General features: G+C 41.1%; 4 protein-coding genes across 17 annotated transcripts in view; 2 read left to right on the top strand and 2 right to left on the bottom strand.

Moving 5' to 3' along the window:
• LOC135335609 (uncharacterized) overlaps nucleotides 1–7,422 on the bottom strand; it is a 51,759-nt gene extending 44,337 nt beyond the window's left edge. The window contains exons 1-5 of one of the 2 annotated variants that reach the window (XM_064531166.1): nucleotides 7,339–7,422; nucleotides 6,965–7,139; nucleotides 6,239–6,698; nucleotides 6,019–6,086; nucleotides 5,625–5,721 (exon numbers count right to left, since the gene is read on the bottom strand). In XM_064531166.1, coding sequence (XP_064387236.1) covers nucleotides 6,554–6,698; nucleotides 6,965–7,139; nucleotides 7,339–7,342 — 324 coding nt within the window. In that variant the 5' untranslated portion in view covers nucleotides 7,343–7,422 and the 3' untranslated portion in view covers nucleotides 5,625–5,721; nucleotides 6,019–6,086; nucleotides 6,239–6,553. The remainder of the gene's footprint in view (nucleotides 1–5,624; nucleotides 5,722–6,018; nucleotides 6,087–6,238; nucleotides 6,699–6,964; nucleotides 7,140–7,338) is intronic. The other variant, XM_064531165.1, reaches the window with a different exon arrangement.
• LOC135335599 (uncharacterized) overlaps nucleotides 1–18,935 on the top strand; it is a 106,798-nt gene extending 87,863 nt beyond the window's left edge. The window contains exons 23-29 of the mRNA XM_064531137.1: nucleotides 11,631–11,672; nucleotides 12,431–12,531; nucleotides 12,884–13,091; nucleotides 14,591–17,277; nucleotides 17,530–17,755; nucleotides 17,931–18,052; nucleotides 18,666–18,935. Coding sequence (XP_064387207.1) covers nucleotides 11,631–11,672; nucleotides 12,431–12,531; nucleotides 12,884–13,091; nucleotides 14,591–17,277; nucleotides 17,530–17,755; nucleotides 17,931–18,052; nucleotides 18,666–18,833 — 3,554 coding nt within the window. The 3' untranslated portion in view covers nucleotides 18,834–18,935. The remainder of the gene's footprint in view (nucleotides 1–11,630; nucleotides 11,673–12,430; nucleotides 12,532–12,883; nucleotides 13,092–14,590; nucleotides 17,278–17,529; nucleotides 17,756–17,930; nucleotides 18,053–18,665) is intronic.
• The window catches only part of LOC135335600 (uncharacterized), a 47,182-nt gene that overhangs the window by 15,646 nt on the left and 6,900 nt on the right, over nucleotides 1–24,636 (top strand). For 2 of the 4 annotated variants that reach the window (XM_064531140.1, XM_064531138.1), the window contains exons 5-8: nucleotides 22,163–22,226; nucleotides 22,410–22,510; nucleotides 22,874–23,081; nucleotides 23,671–23,771. In XM_064531140.1, the coding sequence (XP_064387210.1) occupies nucleotides 22,163–22,226; nucleotides 22,410–22,510; nucleotides 22,874–23,081; nucleotides 23,671–23,771 (474 nt within the window). Of the gene's footprint in view, nucleotides 1–20,877; nucleotides 21,036–21,382; nucleotides 21,475–21,648; nucleotides 21,741–21,841; nucleotides 21,945–22,162; nucleotides 22,227–22,409; nucleotides 22,511–22,873; nucleotides 23,082–23,670; nucleotides 23,772–24,636 lie in introns of those variants that run through there. The other 2 variants (XM_064531139.1, XM_064531141.1) reach the window with 2 other exon arrangements.
• The window catches only part of LOC135335606 (uncharacterized), a 29,585-nt gene continuing 10,038 nt past the window's right edge, over nucleotides 5,090–24,636 (bottom strand). For 7 of the 10 annotated variants that reach the window (XM_064531154.1, XM_064531150.1, XM_064531155.1 and 4 more), the window contains one exon: nucleotides 19,098–19,387. In XM_064531154.1, the coding sequence (XP_064387224.1) occupies nucleotides 19,205–19,387 (183 nt within the window). In that variant the 3' untranslated portion in view covers nucleotides 19,098–19,204. Of the gene's footprint in view, nucleotides 5,258–19,097; nucleotides 19,388–24,636 lie in introns of those variants that run through there. The other 3 variants (XM_064531157.1, XM_064531162.1, XM_064531161.1) reach the window with 2 other exon arrangements.

Below are 24,636 nucleotides of genomic sequence, written 5' to 3'. Positions count from 1 at the left end.
TACGCAACTCCACTTAAAACCATAGGGGGCGTTTCTGCTGTTGTATAAACTGTGAAATCAAATTTGCAATGAATAACATAGTGTTGATTGTGATAATTATCACTATCATTTACAACTGCCAGTAGAAAAGGCAATGACATAGTTACTATCATTGCCTTTCCTGCTAGTTGCGGTTACAACAGCCAGTATCTGTGACGTAAGATTGGAGGAATGCTTTTTGTGTACAGTCTATTGGAGTTGCGTACTCTTCCTAATGAACTCTTGGTGTACCGTATAACGGGTAACGCTAAATATTCATGATTTTCGTGGTTTAAGCTCTGACCACGAATATTTTACCCACGAATGAAGCGACCTTGCCTACCTTTACCTACAGTGCAAGCAGCAACCACGAAAGTATTATCCACGAAGTGACTAAATATTGCTTAACCACAAATGTTTTGCTCCCCCCCCCGAAAATTACCTGCTATTATTTAACTATACTACTGTAGCTTCATTACCATAAAGCTTTGGCGCCTCCACCGAGGCATCAGTACCCACAGTGCTTTCAGTAATAAATCACTTGTAAACCTTTAAATTTATAATATGTATCTTTCACTTTCAGCCTCTGTTGAAGAGCAGTTGAAGTACGTACACAAGCTGAACGAGTTGCTGAGAGATAAGAAGAACACCATCAACCTCCGCTACCTCAAACTGTACCTAATTGGCCTTTCAGGGCTCGGTAAAACCACCCTCCGAAAACGTCTGCTGGGTCACCTGCTTAACCTGGCATCAATCCCACCACAAGACAGAAAACGCTGCAGCACTCTTCTTGCCGAGTGTAATCAAGTCCTGGCTGTGTCAAGTGACTCCAAATTGATTCTCAAAGCCTCCACAGATATTGACAATGAAACACAACTGATTTTTGCTTACTTGATTGGCTTTCAGCAAGTTCTAAATATTGCCATTTCCAAAGTAGTCGAATCTGCTGATCCAACGAATGATTCCATTGATGATTCAAAGCCAAATGAAGATTCTGAAGCAAAACAAGTTCCTCAGGAAGGATCAAGCCAGCCAGCCAAACTAAAGGCTCCAGAAACCAAGGTCGACAAGATTATTGAAAACCTTCGAGATATTGTCAAGCGCGGCAATTACATGGAACAGTTGGTAGGCAAAGTTTTGCTCAACATCATCGACATAGGTGGACAGCCTGCCTTTTTAGAGATGCTTCCATTTTTGAGCAAAGGCCCTGGGATGTTTCTCGCTTTCTTCCCTCTCGATAAAGATCTCGACGAGCTTTATGAAGTTTCCTATGAACGTGACCAAGACAAAATCACCCCCTACCAAGCAAAGTATACGATTCGAGAGACCCTCTCCCAAATTCTTTCAGCCATCAGCCATCACGTCACAGTTGATTCGGATCTTGATTCCGAGATTGCCGATAAAGTTGAACATTTCCGAGATCTTCAAGCTGTCGTGAGTCTAGTGGGCACTTACCAAGACAAGTTAGAAATTCAAGCCAAGGCAGAAGTTGTTCAGGCAAAGCTCAAGGGGGATTACCCGGGTCTTGACGAAAACACCCTGAGAGCTGCAATACAGCTGATTCTGGAGGTGCAGCAAGAAGTCGAATCTGAGCAGAACGTGGAGGAGATCTTTTCCGAATTAGAGGCAGAGGTTGGCAAGCAACTTGAATTACATTCCTTTTCAAAAGACCTGGTGAAACAAAAAGCAAAAGCAAAGGCTACCACTGATAAACAGCAGAAACCAACCACACCACAAGAGGATACCGAATTGCAAGTGGAAGTTCTCGAGAAAGCTCTTCCTCCTGAAATCGAAAAGAAATTGAAACAGAGCACACCCAAAGCTATTCAACTTTTGCTCCAGATGAAGCAATGTAACGAAACCCTCTCCAAGCTAGCAAGTGCAGTTGATAAGTTGAGCACCGATTCTACCATTCAAGCCAACACTAAAAAGCTGTTGCAGAAAAAAGTTCAAGAGAAGCACAAAGCTTTATCCACCATTACCTCAAAATTTGGTGAAGTCATCAGCCACCCAGATGATAATCAATTCTTCTCCGTTGATAACTTCAGTGGCACAGATACTGACATTGATCCGATTCGTGAACACCTTCAAACAGTATTTGACTCACGTTTCAAAGCTGCCGAACTCCAGATTCGCCCTGTACAGCTCCTCTTTGGTGTCATTCTGAGAAAAGAGTTTGAAATTGCGACGATGGAAGAGTGCATTCAGATTGGCAAAGCCTTACAGATGGATGAAGAGGAGGTGAAGTTCACCATTTGGTATTTGCACCAGTGTGTGGGGGCCCTTCTCTATTACCCTGACATCAAGGACAAGGAGTCTTACTTCAAAAACCGTGTCATCTGCAGCCCCAATGTTGTCTTCAACAGCACCAGTCTCCTGATTGTCGAATCTCTTCTATCTCTACACTCACGTGATAAGAGGTCTCGTTTCACCGCTGACGAGATCAAGAAGTGGCAAGAATTCGGGCATTTCTCGATTGCTACGATTAAACTCTGCTGTTCCAAGTCAAACGAGACAAAAGTGAAAGAAGGTGAATTGATCCCAGTCGACAAGCTTGTGAAGTTGCTTGAGCATGTCAGTCTCCTTGCACCCATAGTTGGTAAAGGTCCCCAACCAGTTTACTTCATGCCAGCTATCCTCGAGTGTGCCTCAAACGAAGAGCTTTCAAATGCTCCAACCATCGACTCCGACACACCCTCTCCAATCAAGATCACCTTCGAGTCTGGCTATGTGCCCATTGGTGTCTTCTGTGCCATGATCAGCAAGTTGGTTTCCGAGGGACAAAAAGGAATTTTGGGGCTGAAATGGAATCTGCGAGAATCTCGTGTCAAGAGAAATCTGGTTTCTTTCAATGTCAATAGTACCAAACACCACATCACGCTGGTAGCCCACGCCGACTGTTACGAGATTCGAATCACTAGAAAATATGGTTGCAACATGCATGATCTCTGTTCCTATGTGCTGACTACCGTCCTGTATATGATGAGTGGAATTAGCAAGAAAATCGAGCCGATTATTGCATTCGATTGTCAGTGCCTAAAGCATCAAAACGCTGAAGGAACGAGTTTGTGCAAGTTGATGGAGGGTCACAGTTCTTTCTTTCAGTGTGGGGATGATCGTATTTTTCTACTACCACATCAGGAATGTTGGTTTGCAAAGGTATAATACAATTACGATACAAACATCATTTTTAGCTTAGTATTATGTAACGAAGCCGCACGAGGGATATGGTAAAGCTGACTGTGTGCATGTGTGTGTGTGTGTGCATGTGTGTAGTATTATCAAGGGAGTATACCTCTTCTCTTCAGCCCTTAGTATTATGTATTAGCAAATGTACAGAGACATGAAAAGAATGCCTTTTATGTCAAGTGGGTGATATACATGTTCAATGTGTTGTGAATCGTTTCCCAGGAAGTTGAGTTGAATGAGGAAGCTGTTCTTGATGCCCTCCCCTTTACTAACCCTGGTGTCACAAGCCTCTCCTTCGAGTGGACCAAAAATAGCAAGATGGTGGCAGATAAATCAGTGCTCACTGTGGACAAAGTGACGAGGGATCATTGCGATGGGTTCTACACTTGTGAAGTATCCAAGAACAAGCAGCTCTGCTTCAAAGTGCACCACTGCTTGAGAAGTATCAGTAAGTATATAGTATTGCTGTCATGATTCTAGATGTACGGTATAAATTATATACAATTTAATGTGCCTATTTCACCTCAACTATACAAGATACATACATGTATTCCTTACATGTTCTGGCTGTTACATTTTGCTACTAGTTTTTCATTACCAAACCACGTTCTCCCTTTGTCCAGGTGAGCCCACAGCTACAGGTGGTGACATAACTTTCTATGCTGTCAAAATTGCTACTTGGGATGCTCGTGCAAAGTGGGATTTCCTGGCCTCTAACTTGGGTGTAGATAATGGAACTATTGATGTAAGTGTTGTTCAAATTGGCTTATATGTAGATCTATTATTGCATGAGCGCAAAGTCGTCCATTTGCAGGGGAAATTTCACTCATAAAGTGTGTATATCAGTATAGTACAATGGGGAGACTTCATGCATGCTACAGTGCATACAGCTTAGAGAGTAGATTACCACAAATTTGTGAGTAGCTGTACTTAAATGTAAATATCTTTCGATTGGTAAGAAATGGTGTTGATACCAATGTGTAGGTGAATGACCAAGCTACAATATACTCAAAAATGTTTCCATGGAAACATAAGATGGTGGGTTTGTGGTGATTAATAGAACAACAGCAAATTGTTATAGTGGGTAATCTCTAAGCTGGATGCACTGTATGTATCTATACTGCATGAGCTACTAACTGCGTTATCTCATTTATTTACTTGATTTGTTTTTAATGTGCAGAGTATACGAGTGTCTCACAACGATCGTTCCACTGTATTAATGTTGTTATCGACTGTGATATCGGGGGGGGGGGGGGGTGTTCTGTAACCTACATGCAGTATCATTAATTAGCTAATCACTCTCTATTAGTATCAACCCTAATCTTCTATACCTCGTTCTTTATGCAGAGCATCAGAGAGACTAACTACAATAACACGGAGAAGTGTTTTGTTGCAATGCTGGAAGCGTGGTTCAGGAAGGGATCTCCGAGCTGGTCGGTCATGGTGGAGGCTTTGAGAGCCCCCAGTATGGAGAGGGAAGACCTAATTTATAAGATAGAGAATAAACACCCCTAACTAAATTAGTTTAGCAGCATAAAAAGTGTTGTTATTTAGCTCACGTTTTTGTATCCTTTTTACATGTAGCTATATATATCCAAAGAATTTTTTACGAACCACATCAATATATTGACAGCATGCATTGCATGATAATTATATGTAGGTGGGTGTGTGTGCAGTTGTATAGTGAAACCATAGATAAAAAGAGTTTTTGGAGAAGTATTAGGGGACCAGCCTCCCACACAACGGTGGCTGTTGCATCTATAGCTAGTGACTTGTATATAGATGTGAGATATATACATCAGTGTCATCATCATATACTTAATCATTTTATGTAAATTGTTGTAAGATCGAAGACAACTTTTTTAAGTTTGATCAACAGAGAACGAATAATTTGTTTACTGTTAATTTCTTGACACAAATCATAATTATTTTCACGATTAAAGAATTCAGTGCATGTAGACAGTCAACAATTGTAGGGTCCATGGTATAGTGTTTGATGATGGCCAGGGACTTGAATTGTACATGTCAATAACAGTGCCATCCTAGCAGGCTGTAGAAATGAGAAAGGAAACGTTTAAAGCTGTGTTTAGGCAAAATACACATACTTATTATAGGCCAGTTGTATCAGTCTACGTTGCTGCCAGCCAGGCTAGTGTGTGTCAGTAGCACATACAATAAATGCTGCTCCACATTGTACAGTGCACTAACTCTAAAGGTGCAGAGCTGATTATAGTGATAGGAATGCACATTGGTACATGCAGGTTCTATAATGCTACAACGCTACAACGGCTAGTACATGATGTTAATTATTGTCCCCTGTATCCACTAACTCAGTGTCTGACTGAAACGCTCATTGACATTATCACCTGATGCAGCTACGTACCCTCAGTACATGTTAGCTCCACCCACCCACTCACCTGATCGGCACTGATCTGCTCCACTGTGCATGACACTGTCATCCTACTGTAGCCGTAGCCCTCGCTTTTGGAACCCAGAGTGTCTCTTACGGCAACCCTGAGTGGGAGAATATAACATTTGACAGCAATAATAACATTATTACCAGCAGGGCCAAACGTTTTTACTTGTGCCTAACCTGAGTCAGCTAGTCAACAGTCTATTGTACAATTATAGAGCTCAACTTTGCATGCCAGGCCAATTATAACTTATGCCAATTACTAGTGTCCTCGTGTGAGTGGGGGAGGTACTGCGCTATTACGTACTGTATTAGTGTGTGCACTGTTTTGGTGCTCAAGTGCACATGTTATAATGTTGTATGAAGCTACTAGCACTGGCAGGTCAGAGGGAGCTCACCGTGAAGTCGTAGAGAGGCCAGTACCGTTCGTAGATGTGCTCATGACCCCACAACTCAATGGCTACTCCTGCAGAGAAAGAAGAGACACGATTCACAAGTAGAATCAAGCACACACACGCTCAGGCTTGGAACACACACACACACACACAAGCTCAGGCTTAGAACACAGCATATTTATTTGTAGAACCAGTCCAAACTTGTGCACCGTTGGCTCATGACCAACTCTCACATGTAGACAATCAATCTGCTAGTACTAGCTAATTAAGAACATGTCACTTAAGAAAAGTACATGCTATAGTGAAACTGAATGTCTGTGGCCATTGAATTTCTGTAGTAATTATAGAAAGGTCAATAGTGAATGCAATCTGAGGTAGGCAGTAATTTAGTTCCATTAAACATTCCACCATCAATTTTAGCTTCTCAGAAATCCTCACATTGAATACCATGTCCCCTGCATGCAGTACAGCATCAAACCGTTCCTTAGCAACATTGTCAATGAGCCAGGGGAGAGAGCGAGCATTCTCCAGTCCAAAGTTACCATAGAATGTCAGCCAGCTTAGGGGACGAGGTTTGGTCTCCCAGGGTTCTCAGAGTGAGCACCTGACTCCAGTTGGCAGGGGAGCCACATGTGTAGTCTGTAGGGGGCTCAGTTAATACTGTACGTGGAGCCATTGTACACCTGTGGTAAAGAGCGCAGTGGGTACAGTGAGTTGCTATAGACACATAAAAGTATGTACTTTGACAACGTGATAATTATAAGGACAGTTATAAATTATTAGTGTGTGATAATAATTAAGGGAGGTCTAACTTATAACAGAGTGTTGAAAGCATATTTCATGTAGGAACGTTGTTGAGTGGTCTTTGTCATAATAGAATGATTGGTACATCACTAGAGGTGATGTCTTTGGAGGGACCAAATGAACAATAGTGCAACACTCACCGTACTTTGCTAGTGGAACCAGATTGCTGAGAGTGGTCCTGTGAATGAAGTGAGTCACGTCTCCCACTATAAACTTTGTGTTATCTCCCGTCACAGTCTTGGACAGGTCCGTCTTGTCGCTATGGATACCATACTGCACTTGTGAGGTCTGGTTGAAGGTCACCCATGTAACCACGATTCCTGAATACGAATTTATGTATTTCTTAGCAAATTAATAATTATGTCTATAACAACAACATCCTGTTTTTACATTTAATAGCGATGATTGGAAGCATGAACCTAAAGCATGATGTAGACTCAGCTCTTGCTAGTTGATCACATACGATGAGACACTTACAAGTTGCAGCAATGGCTATTTGCTCAGGCTATGTGAACTCACTCATACCCAGCCTTAGAGCAGTGGTACATGGTGCAATATGCAACACTGGCAATGATGGCAAGCAGAAGGACACTAGACCTAAGAAGGACACTCCCAAGAGGCCATACAATGTTAGTATAAGAGCTACGCCCAACCTAGCCCACAGCCCTACTTCCGCAGTGGTCAGTGGTGGACCTACATACATGACAAAAAAAATCTACAGGAGATGCATGCCTTGAGAGTAAAAGAAATAAGTGCAGGCATTGGTCGGGACAGAATCTTTAGCCATTTCTGTGTGGTTGTTTCCTTTGAAGGTATCTACATCTATAGGTCGAGGTATAGATCTAAATCTAGCAATGATGAATCTAGTGTTCCTGCCATGCCATATTATTAATATACTGAAGGTCCCCATAAATGAGTCCCTCGAACTATCTATGGCAGAATTCCCTGCTATAGGCAGTCCCTCCTCCACTGACTCAAGCTGCCATGGCCGGTTAGTAAGGGTGGGTGGGCTGTTTCCTGTATTGGGGGAGCTATTTATTGCTGCCGCATATAGTCGATTTATGGGGAGCTATTTACGGCGTGACAATTACAAATCTCTGAGATTAAGATGAAATTGCCTCTTCCCAGGCCGACATTTTAGTTGAATAATTAAAATGGCCTGCTAATGCTTGCATTGACTTGTGTTTCCATATAGGGGAGGAGAGACAGACGACCGAAAGGAGAGTGATACCAATACTTATCCCTGCTGCCTGTATTATGAACTGGGATGATGTGAGCAGTTGTGTGAATTATGTATGAATATTGTCTATAGCTTATAACCTCAAAACTGATGTAATGGATTTAATAGCGTAGTACTACGTGTGACTATAATGTGTGTACATGTTTAGGTTTACTGTAGCCAAAAGGATTAAGTACTGCATTTGATATTGTCACTCTTCTCTTTAAATACAGGAGTTAGTGTTTCCACTGAAGGAACCCTTGCAGACCAGCGGTACCCAATCACTCAAGCTTGACTTGTACCACCGATTAATATGGAGCTGGAGAAAGGAGTGAGATTAAATACGAAATGAGAATGTTTGATATTGCTTGGTAACTAGTACGTATACATGTATTAGTCGTATTAATTATCCAGTTTACATTTGACCACAATTTTTATGTGTCTACAGGTTTGTTGGTACATTGGATATCTCTCTTGGTCTTCTCATAAATGGCAGATACCAATCCCCACCACTCTCTTTAAAGAACAAGGAGGGAGAGTCACTGGAGGAGGTGACTCATTCATTTTGTCTCACAGTGCATGCATAATGGTGTTGGTATACAATTTGGAGCTGGCCGTGCCGATAATAGCACGCTCTGATACTCCTGAGTAGGTGTTCCATCATCAAAATTAATATACTGCTTAAGGTGACATATTTGATGCGGGTATTAGTTTAATTTCTGCGATTTCTGCGAATGAGAGTAAAATCGCAAAAATGTGTACTCGGAAATTAGAAACGCTATGAATAACACCTATAACTTGAGCAGAATTTAGCAGAATAAAAATAATGAGCTAAACAGTGAATTCGCAGACAAATCTACCTGTGAACATTATGACAAGCATTCTGTTGTAATAGTCAAACACTACGCAATCATTCAATTTCGCTGATCATACGTACATGATAATGCAATTCTGTTGTAGTCACATGATCTCAGACACTTGTGTATTACCCCCCTCCAGTATACAGTCAGTGTGACAGTGGAGTACGATCCCAAGGAGATATATGATGGTACTGTATACACTGTGCAAGTAAGATAAGCGCTATCAGGGTGTCATACAGGATTTGAAGTAGAGGGATTTGAAGTAGAGGGGGCATGCTTTTGATAAGTAACCAGAAAATGTTTGCTAAAAAAAGGTCAACTGTTATTTCAATACCAGAGGGGGGGGTTCCCTCCTGTATGACACCCTGGCTATTACTTTGAGTATGACCAATATTACGTATGTACTATGTTGTAGTGTGGAGTTGTCTGCACTTATAATAAGCAATGTTTCACTTTATCAGTAACTTTCTTCAGAGCAGACATAATTATATACATGTACCGTACCCTCGCGAAAATAAGCCCATCTTGAATAAACGCCCATCCCCTCTTTTGCTTCGAAGTTCTTGCACGAGGGTGTTTTCACTCGATTATAAGCCCACCCAGAATGAAGAGTTGAGCATGCGCAGTAGCTAAATGCCACATGTTCACTATTGAAGAAAGGAAGTTTTAGATAGCTTACTACCGTATAGCGGGTAATTTTTGGGGTATAAAATATTTGTGGTTCAGCAATATTGAGACATTTCGTGGGTAATATTTTCGTGGTTAGAGCTTGCACTGCAGGTAAAGGTAGGCAAGGTCGCTTCATTCGTGGGTAAAATATTCGTGGTCAGAGGTTAAACTACGAAAACCACGAATATTTTGCCTCACGAAAATTACACACTATACGGTATTAGACTATACTAGCTTGCTGGACCAAGATCAGACACATAACTCTGTATGGATCTGTTTGCCCTTGAAGATGTATATGCAGGGAACAAGTAGTCCTATTAAATATGCAGAGAAAGGAAAACACAAAGTCCAAGAAAGTTATCACACAGGCCAATTTTGCAGGCTACCTTGCCTTGGTTTTCTGAAACAGAGTACCTGATAGCTGCTCTGTAGGAGTATGACCTACCATCCTTCGGGAAGTTTCTGCTACATCTGAATCGACACAAGTAATGAATAGAGTCAGAGTCCACTTCTTCATGTTCATTCTCTTCTCATGCTTTAATCATATACTCGTGCATTAGTTTATAACATTGTTGTTGTCAATGAAATGTTCATACTGTGTAAATACAATAAATTAATAAAGAATTGTCATAGAGCAAAGTGTAAACCTCGATTTGAGGCCGTGGGTGGGCGTATATTTGAATGAAAACTCGCAGGTCGAGATTAAACCCCCAGTCCCCTAATAAGCCTAAACTTCTTGCAGAAAAGAGTGGGCGTATTTTTGCGAGGGTACGGTGATATTAATACATATTGTATTGTGTCATAGTTCAATCTCAATCAATTAATGTTGTGTGGATGTCATTGCTTGTCATGTGTTTCCAGGGTCCCTCACACTAGGAGAGGTGAGAGCTGTCTTGTGGGACGTTCGTGTTAATTGGTTCGACCTGGGGCTTGCGTTGGGTCTACCACACAGAACAATAGAGGTGATTGAAGGGCATGCAGTTTCCTAGCACTCTCTATGGTTTCATGAACAATTAGTCACGGTCACCATGCATTTTACACGATATAAACTCTGATACCGGTATAAACATAATACATGTGTTAGAATATTCAGATACCAGTGTTTTTATAATCTCTGTACCGCGTAAATCGTATATAAGGTGATCGTGACTAATTTCCAGCTTGACTATGACTATAATTATGTACGCAAAAACAATAATAATGATGCTAAAGTATAAAGATGAAATATGTCTGAGCGTCACATAATTAGAGGATTGCCTAAATTAATTTTTTTGAACTACCAACGAAAAATTATTGTTACTTAATTAACATGAATTTCACTCTATACAGGCTATTCCGGGGGACAACCGTACCAGGGAAGATCGCCTCACTGCAATGCTTAGAGAATGGCTCCAGTCCTCATTCAACCCCACCTGGTTTAAGCTAGTTGAAGCCCTGAGGTCAACACTCATTAACCGTCCTGACATTGCTGGTGAGATTGAGGACAAGTACATCAAGAATGATGTCTTCTCAGTGCAGGAAAGCAAGGACACAGCAGGTGAGTAGCGTGACTAATGGCAGTGACTATAATTATAGTGGTAATGTTTAATGCGGTAGTAAAACTGGTACACTCATAAGCTAGATTGCGCATGCGCAGAAGTCTATTCTACTGACAGCCCCTCCTCTTTTCAGTTTTCCATTTTGTCCGGATTTGCGAGGTTTCGGACTAAAGGGGTCCGGATTAGCGAGATTCTACTGTACTTTCATTTGCATAAGAGAATTCAAGACAACTGCTCAGTTAGCTAGACCATTACTGATAGCTAGATTACTCTCATGGTTGTCAGGAAGGCCAGGGGGTGCTCAAGCCTCCAAAGCCCCTCGTTAGGCACACCACTGATAGAGCATCATACGAAAATTAATTATTCTACCGCGATACGTTCAACGTCACTATCCTGAGCTGTACGAATACTTAAAATACGAAATTGGGCAGTTTATACAAAAGTTTACACCAAACAAAACTTCCCCGCTATACGATATACGTTATTATGTGTAAAGTTTTATTAATCATGCATTGTTTTCTGCAGAAAGAGAGCAGCCGCAACAGGGTGGAGTTCAACCTCTTAATAGTAAGTTCTACACTACATGATGCATCGATTGGTGGATTATACCTTAATTCCATGGTGTGATTTAAGCCCGCTGCGGTATCCAATCTCAAACCTTGAGGCTGGATACTCAGAAGTGACATCATTCTGTAGCTAAGCCTAGTCGGCGATGCGTCAGGCTATAGGAATTTTACAACACTAGAAAGCACCGCGGGTGCTGATGCCTCGGTGGTGGCACCAAACATGAAGCAAAAAATGGGAAATGACTGACCATGATCGTTGATCGATACCAAAAGTTCGAAGTCCATAAAATTAATGGCTGCATGAAACAGCTAAGTGCAGTTTGCAGCTATTTTCACTCTTACCCTGCACTAGAACGCTAGCTATTGGTAGCTGCAAGAGTGAGAACTCAGCCAGAGCTAGCAAGGCTCTGCTAATGCAGCCATTTTAAACTTGGACTTTTTGGCATCTATCCTTTTTAATAACAATTATGGTCGATCATTACCCACTCTTTGAGTTTCTCTGTGATTCTGGATTCTGCCTTACAATTAATGCATGCAGCAAAATTGCAAAATTGTTCATAATTATAATGTGTGTCAGTATAAAACTATTACTAATAGCTAGTAGCTTTATGTTATGTAGCTTTGACACCTCCACCGAGGCACCAGCACCCGCGGTGCTTTCATTATATACATGTAATGCACATTCTATTGTGTCATGGTTCGATCGTTTACCTACTGTATAAATGTGGATGTCATTGCTTGTCATGTGTTTCTATGCAGGGTCCCTCACACTAGGAGAAGCGAGAGCTGTCTTGTGGGACGTTCGTGTTAATTGGTTCGACCTGGGGCTTGCGTTGGGTCTACCACACAGAACACTACAGGTGATTGAAGGGCATGCAGTTTCCTAGCACTCTCTATGGTTTCATCAACAATTAGTCACTTTATTTACAATTTACACAGTACAGAGAGTTTTACAACACCGGTTATGGTCGATCATTACCTAATTATTAAGAATCTTCAGATACCGGTGTTGTAAGACTCTCTGTACCGTGTAAATTGTAAATAAGGTGACCGTGTAATTTTCCAGCTAGAATGACTATACAAAACAATAATAATGGTGCTAAAGTATAAAGATGAAATGTCCAAGCGTCGCATATTTAAAGATTTCCTTCATTAATTTTTTTTTAACTTCCAACCGTATAACATGTTAACGTTAATGTTCACTCTATACAGGCTATTGATAAGGACCACCATACCTCAGAAGATCGCTTCACTGCAATGCTTGGAAAATGGCTCCAGTCCTCACCCAACCCCACCTGGTCTGAGCTGGCTAAAGCCCTGAGGTTACCAATTGTTGACCGTCCTGACATTGCTGATGAGATTGAGGACAAGTACATCAAGAATGATGACTCCTCAGTGCAGGAAAGCAAGGACACAGCAGGTGAGTAGCGTGACTAATGGCAGTGACTATAATTATAGTGGTAATGTTTAATGCGGTAGTAAAACTGGTACACTCATAGAGTGTTATGACTTGTCGAGGTTTGGCTGCCCTATAAGATGCATGCAATTTTTGGAGAGACCTCTGATCACTCGGTACTTACCTAGTTGATCACATACCGTATAACGGGTATATACTTTATCGTTTTTTGCTGACTAAGCATGTACTGCGAACATACATGTATATACCTTAATACAGGGTTCTCCAGAGGAGGTACGACATAGGTTGACCTTTTGCTAATGAGTTACTCCCATATTGCATTCCTGCAGCATGACAGGATGTCATGCCCACATGATATTTGTGTTGACTCAGCAGGTATTTTATGCACCGTCAGCGCTATTTTACTTTTCTTTGTGTTTATCTCTTCTGGAGTCTCTCCAAGAGGCATTTTATCAATCTTAGTATCTACTATAAGTGTTACATTAAGACAGGAGCCATAGAAAGTGCAACAAACTCTTACACTGTAAGTTCATAGCTCATTTCTTCAACTATGAGTATGCTATTCATTTTCTTATGTCACAGGATATAGCTAGGCATTATTTATAACTACTGTGGAGTACTATGATCGTTTGTAGTCTTTTAGCTAGCTAGGAAAACAAGTTTTGGTGTTGTGCTTCCGTATATTCTCTTCTTTCTCCGTACACTCACAATTCCTCTGTGAAACTTGATGATAAATTATGACGCGAGGCCACACCTCTTATAGGATGTTATATCCTGTTATGCTGCAGGAATGCAATACGGGAGTAACTCATTAGCAAAAAGGTCAACCTATGTCGTACCTCCTCTGAGGCTTCTCTAGTCACGATTTCTTGGATTACAATGCAAAATAAAGCTGCGTTCTCGAGTTATGGCTACTTTGAAGGCTGTTGGAAACTATTCCCACTCTTGCGTAGCAAAATATGTTGCCTATTCTACTTAGTAGTTAGGTCTGCACTAAAACGCTATAGCTATTGGTAGCTGCAAGAATGAGAAAAGAGCTACAAAGTCACTGTTTCCATTAATTTTAGGTTTTCATTAATAATTATGGACTTTGAACTTTCGGCATCCTTTTCAACATGATTTCCACTCTTTTTTTGCTCTTCCCTGCATGTAATGAACTGTACATGTGTGTACTGTATAGCAGGCAATTTTCATGGCGCAAAATATTCATGGTTTTCGTGGTTTAACCTCTGACCACAAATATTTTATGAAGCGACCTTGCCTACCTTTACCTGCAGTGCAAACAGCAAACACAAAAGTATTATCCATGAAGTGACTAAATATTGCTTAACCACAAATATTTTGCCCCCTCCCCCCCCTGAAATTATCCGCTATTATTTAACTATACTACTGTAGCTTCATTACCATAAAGCTTTGGCGCCTCCACCGAGGCATCAGCACCCGCGGTGCTTTCATTAATAAATCACTTGTAAACTTATAATATGTATACCTTTCACTTTCAGCCTCTGTTGAAGAGCAGCTGAAATACGAACACAAGCTGAACGAGTTGCTGACAGATAAGAAGAACACCATCAACCTTCGCTACCTTAAACTGTACCTAATCGGCCTTTCAGGGCTCGGCAAAACCACCTTCCGAAAACGTCTGCTGGGTCATATACTTAACCTGGCATCAATCCCACCACAAGACAGAGAACGCTGTAGCACTCTTCTTGCCGAGTGTAATCAAGTCCTGGCTGTGTCAAGTGACTCCAAATTGATTCTCAAAGCCTCCACAGATATTGACAATGAAACACAACTGATTTTCGCTTACTTGATTGGCCTTCAGCAAGTTCTAAATGCTGCCATTTCCAAAGCAGTCGAATCTGCTGATCCAACAAATGATCCCATTGATGATTTAAAGCTAAAAGAAGATATTCATCCCACAGATGAAGTGGATTCAAGCAAAAAGCATGGAAGCAAACAACCCAAATCACAGACTCTAGAAACCAATGTTGACACAAACGAAGCTCAGCCCACAGAGGCAAGTACAAAGCAAGTTCCCCAGGAAGAAGCAAGCAAGCCAGCCAAACCAAAGGCTCCAGAAACAAAGGTCCACAAGATCATTGAAAACCTTCGAAATATTGTCAAGCGAGGCAATTACATGGAACAGTTGTTGGGCAAAGCTTTGCTCAACATCATCGACATAGGTGGACAGCCTGCCTTTTTAGAGATGCTTCCATTTTTGAGCAAGGGCCCGGGGATGTTTCTCGCTTTCTTCCCTCTCGATAAAGATCTCGACGAGCTTTATGAAGTTTCTTACGAACGTGACCAAGACAAAATCACCCCCTACCAAGCAAAGTATACGATTCGAGAGACCCTCTCCCAAATTCTTTCAGCCATCAGCCATCACGTCACAGTTGATTCGGATCTTGATTCCGAGATTGCCGATAAAGTTGAACATTTCCGAAATCTTCAGGCTGTCGTGAGTCTAGTGGGCACTTACCAAGACAAGTTAGAAATTCAAGCCAAGACAGAAGTCGTTCAGGCAAAACTCAAGGTGAATTACCCGGGTCTTGACGAAAGCACCCTGGGAGCCGCAATACAGCTGATTCTGGAGGTGCAGCAAGAAGTTGAATCTGAGCAGAAGGTGGAGGAGATCTTTTTCGAATTAGAGGCAGAGGTTGGCAAGCAGCTAGAATTGGATTCATTTTCAAAAAACCTAGTGGAACATATGGAGCAAAAAGCAAAGGCGAAGGCTACCACTGAAAAACAGCAGAAACCACCCACACCACAAGAGGATACCGAATTGCAAAGCAAAGTGGAAGTTCTCGAGAAAGCTCTACCTCCTGAAATCAAGAACAGATTCACAACCAATATTCAACTTCTGCTCCAGATGAAGCAATGTAACGAAACCCTCTCCAAGCTAGCAAGTGCAGTTGATCAGTTGAGCACAGATTCTACCATTCAAGCCGAAACTGAAAAGCGTTTGCAGGAAAAACTCCAAGAGAAGCACGAAGCCTTATCCACCATTACTTCACATTTTGGTGATGTCATCAGCCACCCAGATGACAGTCACTTCTTCTCTGTGGACAACTTCAATGGCACAGATGCTGACATTGATCCGATTCGTGAACACCTTCAAACAGTATTTGACACGTTTTTTGAAGATGCCAATCTCCGGATTCGCCCTGTACAGCTCCTTTTTGGGGTTATTCTGAGAAAAGAATTTGAAATTGCGACGATGGAAGAGTGTATTCAGATTGGCAAAGCATTGCAGATGGATGAAGAGGAGGTGAAGTTCACCATTTGGTATTTGCACCAGTGTGTGGGGGCCCTTCTCTATTACCCTGATATCGAGGACAAGGAGTCTTACTTCAAAAACCGTGTCATCTGCAGCCCCAATGTTGTCTTCAACAGCATCAGTCTCCTGATTGTCGAATCTCTTCTATCTCTACACTCGACTGATAGGAAGTGTCGTTTCACTGCTGCCGAGATCAAGAGGTGGCAAGAACTGGGGCAATTCTCGATTGCTACGATTAAACGCTGCTGTTCTAGTTTGAACAAGGCAAAAGTGAAGGAAGGTGATTTGATCCCGGTCGACAAGCTTGTGAAGTTGCTTGAGCATGTCAGTCTCCTTGCACCCATAGTTGGTAAAGGTCCCCAGCCAGTCTACTTCATGCCAGCTATCCTCGAGTGTGCCTCAAAAGAAGAGCTTTCAAATGCTCCTGCCATCGACTCCAATACACCCTCTCCAATCAAGATCACCTTCGAGTCTGGCTATGTGCCCATTGGTGTCTTCTGTGCCATGATCAGCAAGTTGGTTTCCGAGGGACAAAAAATAATTTTGGGGCTGAAATGGAATCTGCGAGAATCTCGTGTCAAGAGAAATCTAGTTTCTTTCAATGTCAATAGTGCCGAACACCACATCACGCTGGTAGCCCACGCCGACTGTTACGAGATTCGAATCACCAGAAAATATGATTGTGACATGCATGATCTCTGCTCCTATGTGCTGACTACCGTCCTGTATGTGATGAGCGGAATTAGCAAGAAGATCGAGCCGATTATTGCATTCGATTGTCAGTGCCCAAAGCATCAAAACGCTGAAGAAATGAGTTTGTGCCAGTTGATGGAGGGTCACAGTCCTTTCTTTCAGTGTGGGGATGATCGTATTTTTCTACTACCACATCAGGAATGTTGGTTTGCAAAGGTATAATACAATTACGATACAAACATCATTTTTAGCTTAGTATTATGTAACGAAGCCGCACGAGGGATATGGTAAAGCTGACTGTGTGCATGTGTGTGTGTGTGTGCATGTGTGTAGTATTATCAAGGGAGTATACCTCTTCTCTTCAGCCCTTAGTATTATGTATTAGCAAATGTACAGAGACATGAAAAGAATGCCTTTTATGTCAAGTGGGTGATATACATGTTCAATGTGTTGTGAATCGTTTCCCAGGAAGTTGAGTTGAATGAGGAAGCTGTTCTTGATGCCCTCCCCTTTACTAACCCTGGTGTCACAAGCCTCTCCTTCGAGTGGACCAAAAATAGCAAGATGGTGGCAGATAAATCAGTGCTCACTGTGGACAAAGTGACGAGGGATCATTGCGATGGGTTCTACACTTGTGAAGTATCCAAGAACAAGCAGCTCTGCTTCAAAGTGCACCACTGCTTGAGAAGTATCAGTAAGTATATAGTATTGCTGTCATGATTCTAGATGTACGGTATAAATTATATACAATTTAATGTGCCTATTTCACCTCAACTATACAAGATACATACATGTATTCCTTACATGTTCTGGCTGTTACATTTTGCTACTAGTTTTTCATTACCAAACCACGTTCTCCCTTTGTCCAGGTGAGCCCACAGCTACAGGTGGTGACATAACTTTCTATGCTGTCAAAATTGCTACTTGGGATGCTCGTGCAAAGTGGGATTTCCTGGCCTCTAACTTGGGTGTAGATAATGGAACTATTGATGTAAGTGTTGTTCAAATTGGCTTATATGTAGATCTATTATTGCATGAGCGCAAAGTCGTCCATTTGCAGGGGAAATTTCACTCATAAAAGTGTGTATATCAGTATAGTACAATGGGGAGACTTCATGCATGCTACAGTGCATACAGCTTAGAGAGTAGATTACCACAAATTTGTGAGTAGCTGTACTTAAATGTAAATATCTTTCGATTGGAACATTTCTAAGAAATGGTGTTGATACCAATATTGGTGTAGGTGAATGACCAAGCTACAACATACTCAAAAATGTTTCCATGGAAACATAAGGTGGTGGGTTTGTGGTGATTAATAGAACAACAGCAAATTGTTTTAGTGGGTAATCTCTAAGCTGGATGCACTGTATGCATCTATACTGCATGAGCTACTAACTGCGTTATCTCATTTATTTACTTGATTTGTTTTTAATGTGCAGAGCATACGAGTGTCTCACAACGATCGTTTAACTGTATTAATTTTGTTATCGACTGTGATATCGGGGGGGGGGTGGTGTTCTGTAACCTACATGCAGTATCATTAATTAGCTAATTACTCTCTATTAGTATCAACCCTAATCTTCTATACCTCGTTTTTTATGCAGAGTATCAGAGAGACTAACTACAATAACACGGAGAAGTGTTTTGTTGCAATGCTGAAGGCCTGGTTCAGGAAGGGATCTCCGAGCTGGTCGGTCATGGTGGAGGCTTTGAGAGCCCCCAGTATGGAGAGGGAAGACCTAATTTATAAGATAGAGAATAAACACCACTAACTAAATTAGTTTAGCAGCGTAAAAAGTGTTGTTATTTAGCTCACGTTTTGTATCCTTTTTACATGTAGCTATATATATCCAAAGAATTTTTTACGAACCACATCAATATAATTATATTGACAGCATGCATTGCATGATAATTATATGTAGGTGGGTGTGTGTGCAGTTGTATAGTGAAACCATAGATAAAAAGAGTTTTTGGAGAATTAAGTATTAGGGCCGGGACCAGCCTCCCACACACCGGTGGCTGTTGCATCTAGTGACTTGTATATAGATGTGAGATATAATTTATATACATCAGTGTCATCATCATATACTTAATCATTTTATGTAAATTGTTGTAAGATCGAAGACAACTTTTTTAAGTTTGATCAACAGAGAACGAATAATTTGTTTACTGTTAATTTCTTGACACAAATCATAATTATTTTCACGATTAAAGAATTCAGTGCATGTAGACAGTCAACAATTGTAGGGTCCATATCATGGTATAGTGTTTGATGATGGCCAGGGACTTGAATTGTACATGTCAATAACAGTGCTATCCTAGCAGGCTGTAGAAATGAGAAAGGAAACGTTTAAAGCTGTGTTTAGGCAAAATACACATACTTATTATAGGCCAGTTGTATCAGTCTACGTTGCTGCCAGCCAGGCTAGTGTGTGTCAGTAGCACATACAATAAATACTGCTCCACATTGTACAGTGCACTAACTCTAAAGGTGCATGGCTGATTATAGTGATAGGAATGCACATTGGTACATGCAGGTTCTATAATGCTACAACGCTACAACGGCTAGTACATGATGTTAATTATTGTCCCCTGTATCCACTAACTCAGTGTCTGGCTGAAAGGCTCATTGACATAATCACCTGATGCAGCTACGTACCCTCAGTACATGTTAGCTCCACCCACCTGATCGGCACTGATCTGCTCCACTGTGCATGACACTGTCATCCTACTGTAGCAGTAGTCCTCGCTTTTGGAACCCAGAGTGTCTCTCACGGCAACCCTGAGTGGGAGAATAACATTTGACAGCAATAATAACATTATTACCAGCAGGGCCAAACGTTCTTACTTGTGCCTAACCTGAGTCAGCTAGTCAACAGTCTATTTTACAATTATAGAGCTCAACGGGGCTTTGCATGCCAATTATAACTTATGCCAATTACTAGTGTCCACGTGTGAGTGGGGGAGGTACTGCGCTATTACGTACTGTATATATTAGTGTGTGCACTGTTTTGGTGCTCAAGTGCACATGTTATAATGTTGTATGAAGCTACTAGCACTGGCAGGTCAGAGGGAGCTCACCGTGAAGTCGTAGAGAGGCCAGTACCGTTCGTAGATGTGCTCATAACTCCACAACTCAATGGCCACTCCTGCAGAGAGAGTAGAGATACAGTCATTCACGATTCACAAGTACTGTAGAACCAAGCACACACACGCTCAGGCTTGGAACACACACACACACGCACGCACACACACACACACACACGCTCAGGCTTGGAACACAAGCTTGGAACACACACACACACACAAGCTCAGGCTTGGAACACACCATATTTATAATTATGTAGAACCAGTCCAAACTTGTGCACTGTTGGCTCTCACCAACTCTCACATGTCAAATAGATCTATACAGTAAGGCCACTCCAAGTGACACTCTGGTTTCTGGTCCTGAAGTTTTTCTAATTGCATGCGGGCGGGCGGCTTTTCTCATTATGTCATTATCAATTTCACCTTATGAATCTCATTATTTTGCAAATGAATATCATTATCACACTATTTTGTACCACATGGACCATTCTGCGCATGCGTAGTAGAAATAATGGGATAGAAATCCAATAATGAGATAGAAATCCAAGAATAAAATCTGATGCGGGCGGTGGACCAGAAACCAGAGTATCACTTGGAGTGGCCTAACTTTAATCTGCTAGTACTAAGAACATGTCACTCAAGAAAAGTACATAGACTCTATATGCTAGATTCTATAGTGAAACTGAATGTCTGCATGTGGCCATTGAATTTCTGTATAGTAATGCAAGAGCTACGCCCGACCTAGCCCACAGCCCTATACTCAGTACTTCAGTGGACTATACTAGGAGATGACTCTGAGATGACTCTGAGAGTAAAAGAAATAAGTGCAGGCATTGGTTGGGAAGGAAGTCACTTTGACCGTTTCTATGTGGTTGTTTTCTTTGAAGGTATTTAGATCTACTGCATGCTGTATAGCTATAGAGCTAGAGGTCTAGATCTAGCAATGATGCATCCACTGAATTGGAAGCCACGGTGATCCTGCCATGCCATATTAAACTGGTCCCCCATAAACGAACTGTCTATGGCAGAATGCCCTGCTGTAGGCAGTTCCCCCCCCCCCCCCCCATTGACTCAAGTTGCCATGATCGGTTAGTTAATATAGTATGTGGGCTGTTTCCTGTACTGTACTGGGGGAGCTATTTATTGTACCGCATATGGTCCAGGGGGGGACCATTTACGTTGTGACAATCACAAATCTCTGAGATTAAGTACATTGACTTGTGTTTCCATGTAGGGAATGAGAGACGGACGACCACAAGGATCACAAGCAAACCGCTAAATGCCCCTACTGGCCATGCTGTGAACTGGAATGATGTGAGCAGTTGTGTGAATTATGTATGAATATTGTCTATAGCTTATAACCTCAAAACTGATGTAATGGCATTTAATAGCGTAGTACTGCATGTGACTATAATGTGTGTACATGTTTAGGTTTACTGTAGTCAAAAGAATTATTATAAGTACTGCATTTGATATTGTCACTCTTTTCTTTAAATACAGGAGTTAGTGTTTCCACTGAAGGAACCCTTGCAGACCAGCGGTACCCAATCACTCAAGCTTAACTTGTACCAACAATTAACAGCGAGAAAGGAGTGAGATTAAATACGAAATGAGAATGTTTCATATTGGTTGTAGTATGTATATAAGTCGTATTAATTATCTAGTTGAACACAATTTACGTATGTGTCTACAGGTTTATCATCGGCATATTGGATATCTCTCTTGGTCTTCTCAGAAATGGCAGATACCAATCCCCACCACTCTCTTTAAAGAACAAGGAGGGAGAGTCACTGGAGGTGATTCATTCATTATGTCCCACAGTGCATGCATAATGGTGTTGGTATACAATTTAGAGCTGGTCATGCCGATAATAGCATGCTCTTATACTCCTGAGCTGTTCCATCATCATCACCCATTTTAATGCAAATAATTGTGCTGATATATGTACGTACATGATAATGCAATTCTGTTGTAGTCACATGATCTCAAGCACTCATGTATTACCCCCTTCCAGTATACAGTCAGTGTGACAGTGGAGTACGATCCCACTAGCAGTCCTGCCAAGAAGATACATTACGGTACAGTACTACAATAATTTTGTTTGTATGTTGTAGTCTGGAGTTGTCTGCACTATTATTTTTCAATAAGCAATGTTTCATCAATAACTTTCTTCGGAGTAGACATACACATTGTATTGTGTCATGGTTCAATCGTTTACTTACTGGTGTGGATGTCATTGCTTAAAATGTGTTTCCATCCAGGGTTCCTCACACTAGGAGAGGTAAGAGCTGCCTTAAGGAGTGCTCATGCTGATTGGTTCGACCTGGGGATTATGTTGGATCTACCATTCGAAACACTAGAGGTGATTGAAGGGCATGCAGTTTCTAGCACTCTCTATGGTTTCATCAACAATTAGTCACAGTCACCTTATTTACAATTTACACAGTATACAGAGAGACTTACAGCACCAGTTATTAACATAATTATTAAGCACTTTATACATGAATTACATTATTCATATACCGGATACCGGTGTTGTAAGACTCTCTGTATTGTGTAAATTATATATAAGGTAACCACGTGACTAATTTTTCACTATATGACTATCAAAAACAATACTAGATAAAATGTGCAAGTGTCGCATAATTAGAGGGTTGTCTTAATTAATTTTATGTGAACTTACCATTTTGTTACTTATTAACATGAATTTTCACTCTATATACAGGCTATGGAGAAGGACCACCGTACCTCAAGAGATCGCTTCACTGCAATGCTTGAAGTATGGCTTCAGTCCTCACCCAATCCCACCTGGTCTGATCTGGTTAAAGCCCTGAGGTCACCACGCATTGGCCATCATGACATTGCTGATGAGATTGAGGACAAGTACAGCAAGAGTGATGACTTCTCAGTGCAGGAAAGCAAGGACACAGCAGGTGAGTAGCGTGACTAATGACAGTGACTATAATTATAGTGGTAATGTTTAATGCGGTAGTAAAACTGGTACACTCATAGAGTGTTATGACTTGTCGAGGTTTGGCTACCCTATAAGATGCATGCAATTTTGGAGAGACCTACATAATCACTCAGTACTTACCTAGTTGACCGTATACTGTATAGCGGGTATATTTCGAGGGTATATATAACCTTTATCGACTATAAGCGTGTATCGCGGATATTTATGTACGAATATCACATGCATGCCAAAGGCTGAAAGTTCATGGTATACTGCAGAGTTGAGTCTGAATCACAGCATGGCCCAATCTGCGAAATCCTTTCAAACGATCTTTCCGCAAAAGTTTGTACCCTCAAATATACCTGCTATACGATAGATGGCAGACAGTGTATCTTCATTTAACAGTTTATTTCTCACTTCAAAGAAAATAATCAATGCATGCTTATCATCGCATCACTTCTTCCCTAATTTGTGTTGGATAGGCACAACACCACCATGTTTAGATTTGTGGCTAACCTTGATTTCAAACCACACCTTTTACATTGTCCTCTATTTACATGTGTTTCCAGAGTCCCTCACACTAAGAGAGGCGAGAAATGCCTTGTGGAATGCTCGTGATTATTGGATGAGTCTTGGGATCGCGTTGGAAATACCAATAGAAACACTGATGGTGATTGAAGGGCATGCAGTTTCCTAGCACTCTCTATGGTTTCATGATTAATTAGTCACAGTCACCTTATTTACAATTTACACGGTACTAATTACAACACCGGTACCGTAGAAACTGGATTATAAGCGTATCTTTATTTTAAGCGCATGCTCAACTGCAAGTTTTTTGTACTCAAATTGAAGCGCTTTTCCAATTATGCAAAAGATATTTATTATCTATGAGCTAGCTACAGTGCATCCAGTCTAGAGAGTAGAATACCACAAATGTGTGAGTATAGTTGTAATTAAGACTAAGAAATTGCGCTGATACCATTGTGTAGGTGAATGAATAAGCTACAACATTATTCAAAAATTCATTTAAGTGGAAACGAAGGTGATCGTAGAAAAGTGTATGTAACATCAGTTATCTCCGGAATTAAAGTTATTCTGGAAAAAATTTTCTTAAGCAAAATTTAGACAATAGTACTATTTATTCATACTCCGTGTAATTTTTGGACCTTAGCCATAAGATCTTCTTCAAAACCAAAACACCACTAAAAACTAAGCACTGTGGAGGATGTAAGCAACATCGAACCTTTCGTAAGAGCCAAACTATCTATATAGATGTTGTGACAAAGTTTAAAACCTTAGCCGGAAACTGTTGGCCTTTTCTCTCCCTAACCGATTACCCACTATGACAATTATAATATTGTTTACTGTAATCACCACAAACCCACCACCTTATGTTGTCATGGAAACATTTTTGGATATGTTGTAGCTTATTTACAATGGTATATCAGCAGATTTTCTTCCAATCATAAGATATTTACATTTATAATACTCACACATTTGTGGTATTCTATATACTCTCTAGACTGGGTGCACTG

The sequence above is a fragment of the Halichondria panicea genome, chromosome 4, assembly GCF_963675165.1.
Source record: "Halichondria panicea chromosome 4, odHalPani1.1, whole genome shotgun sequence".
Taxonomy (NCBI): Eukaryota; Metazoa; Porifera; class Demospongiae; order Suberitida; family Halichondriidae; genus Halichondria; species Halichondria panicea.
This window is presented reverse-complemented; position numbering and strand designations above follow the sequence as displayed.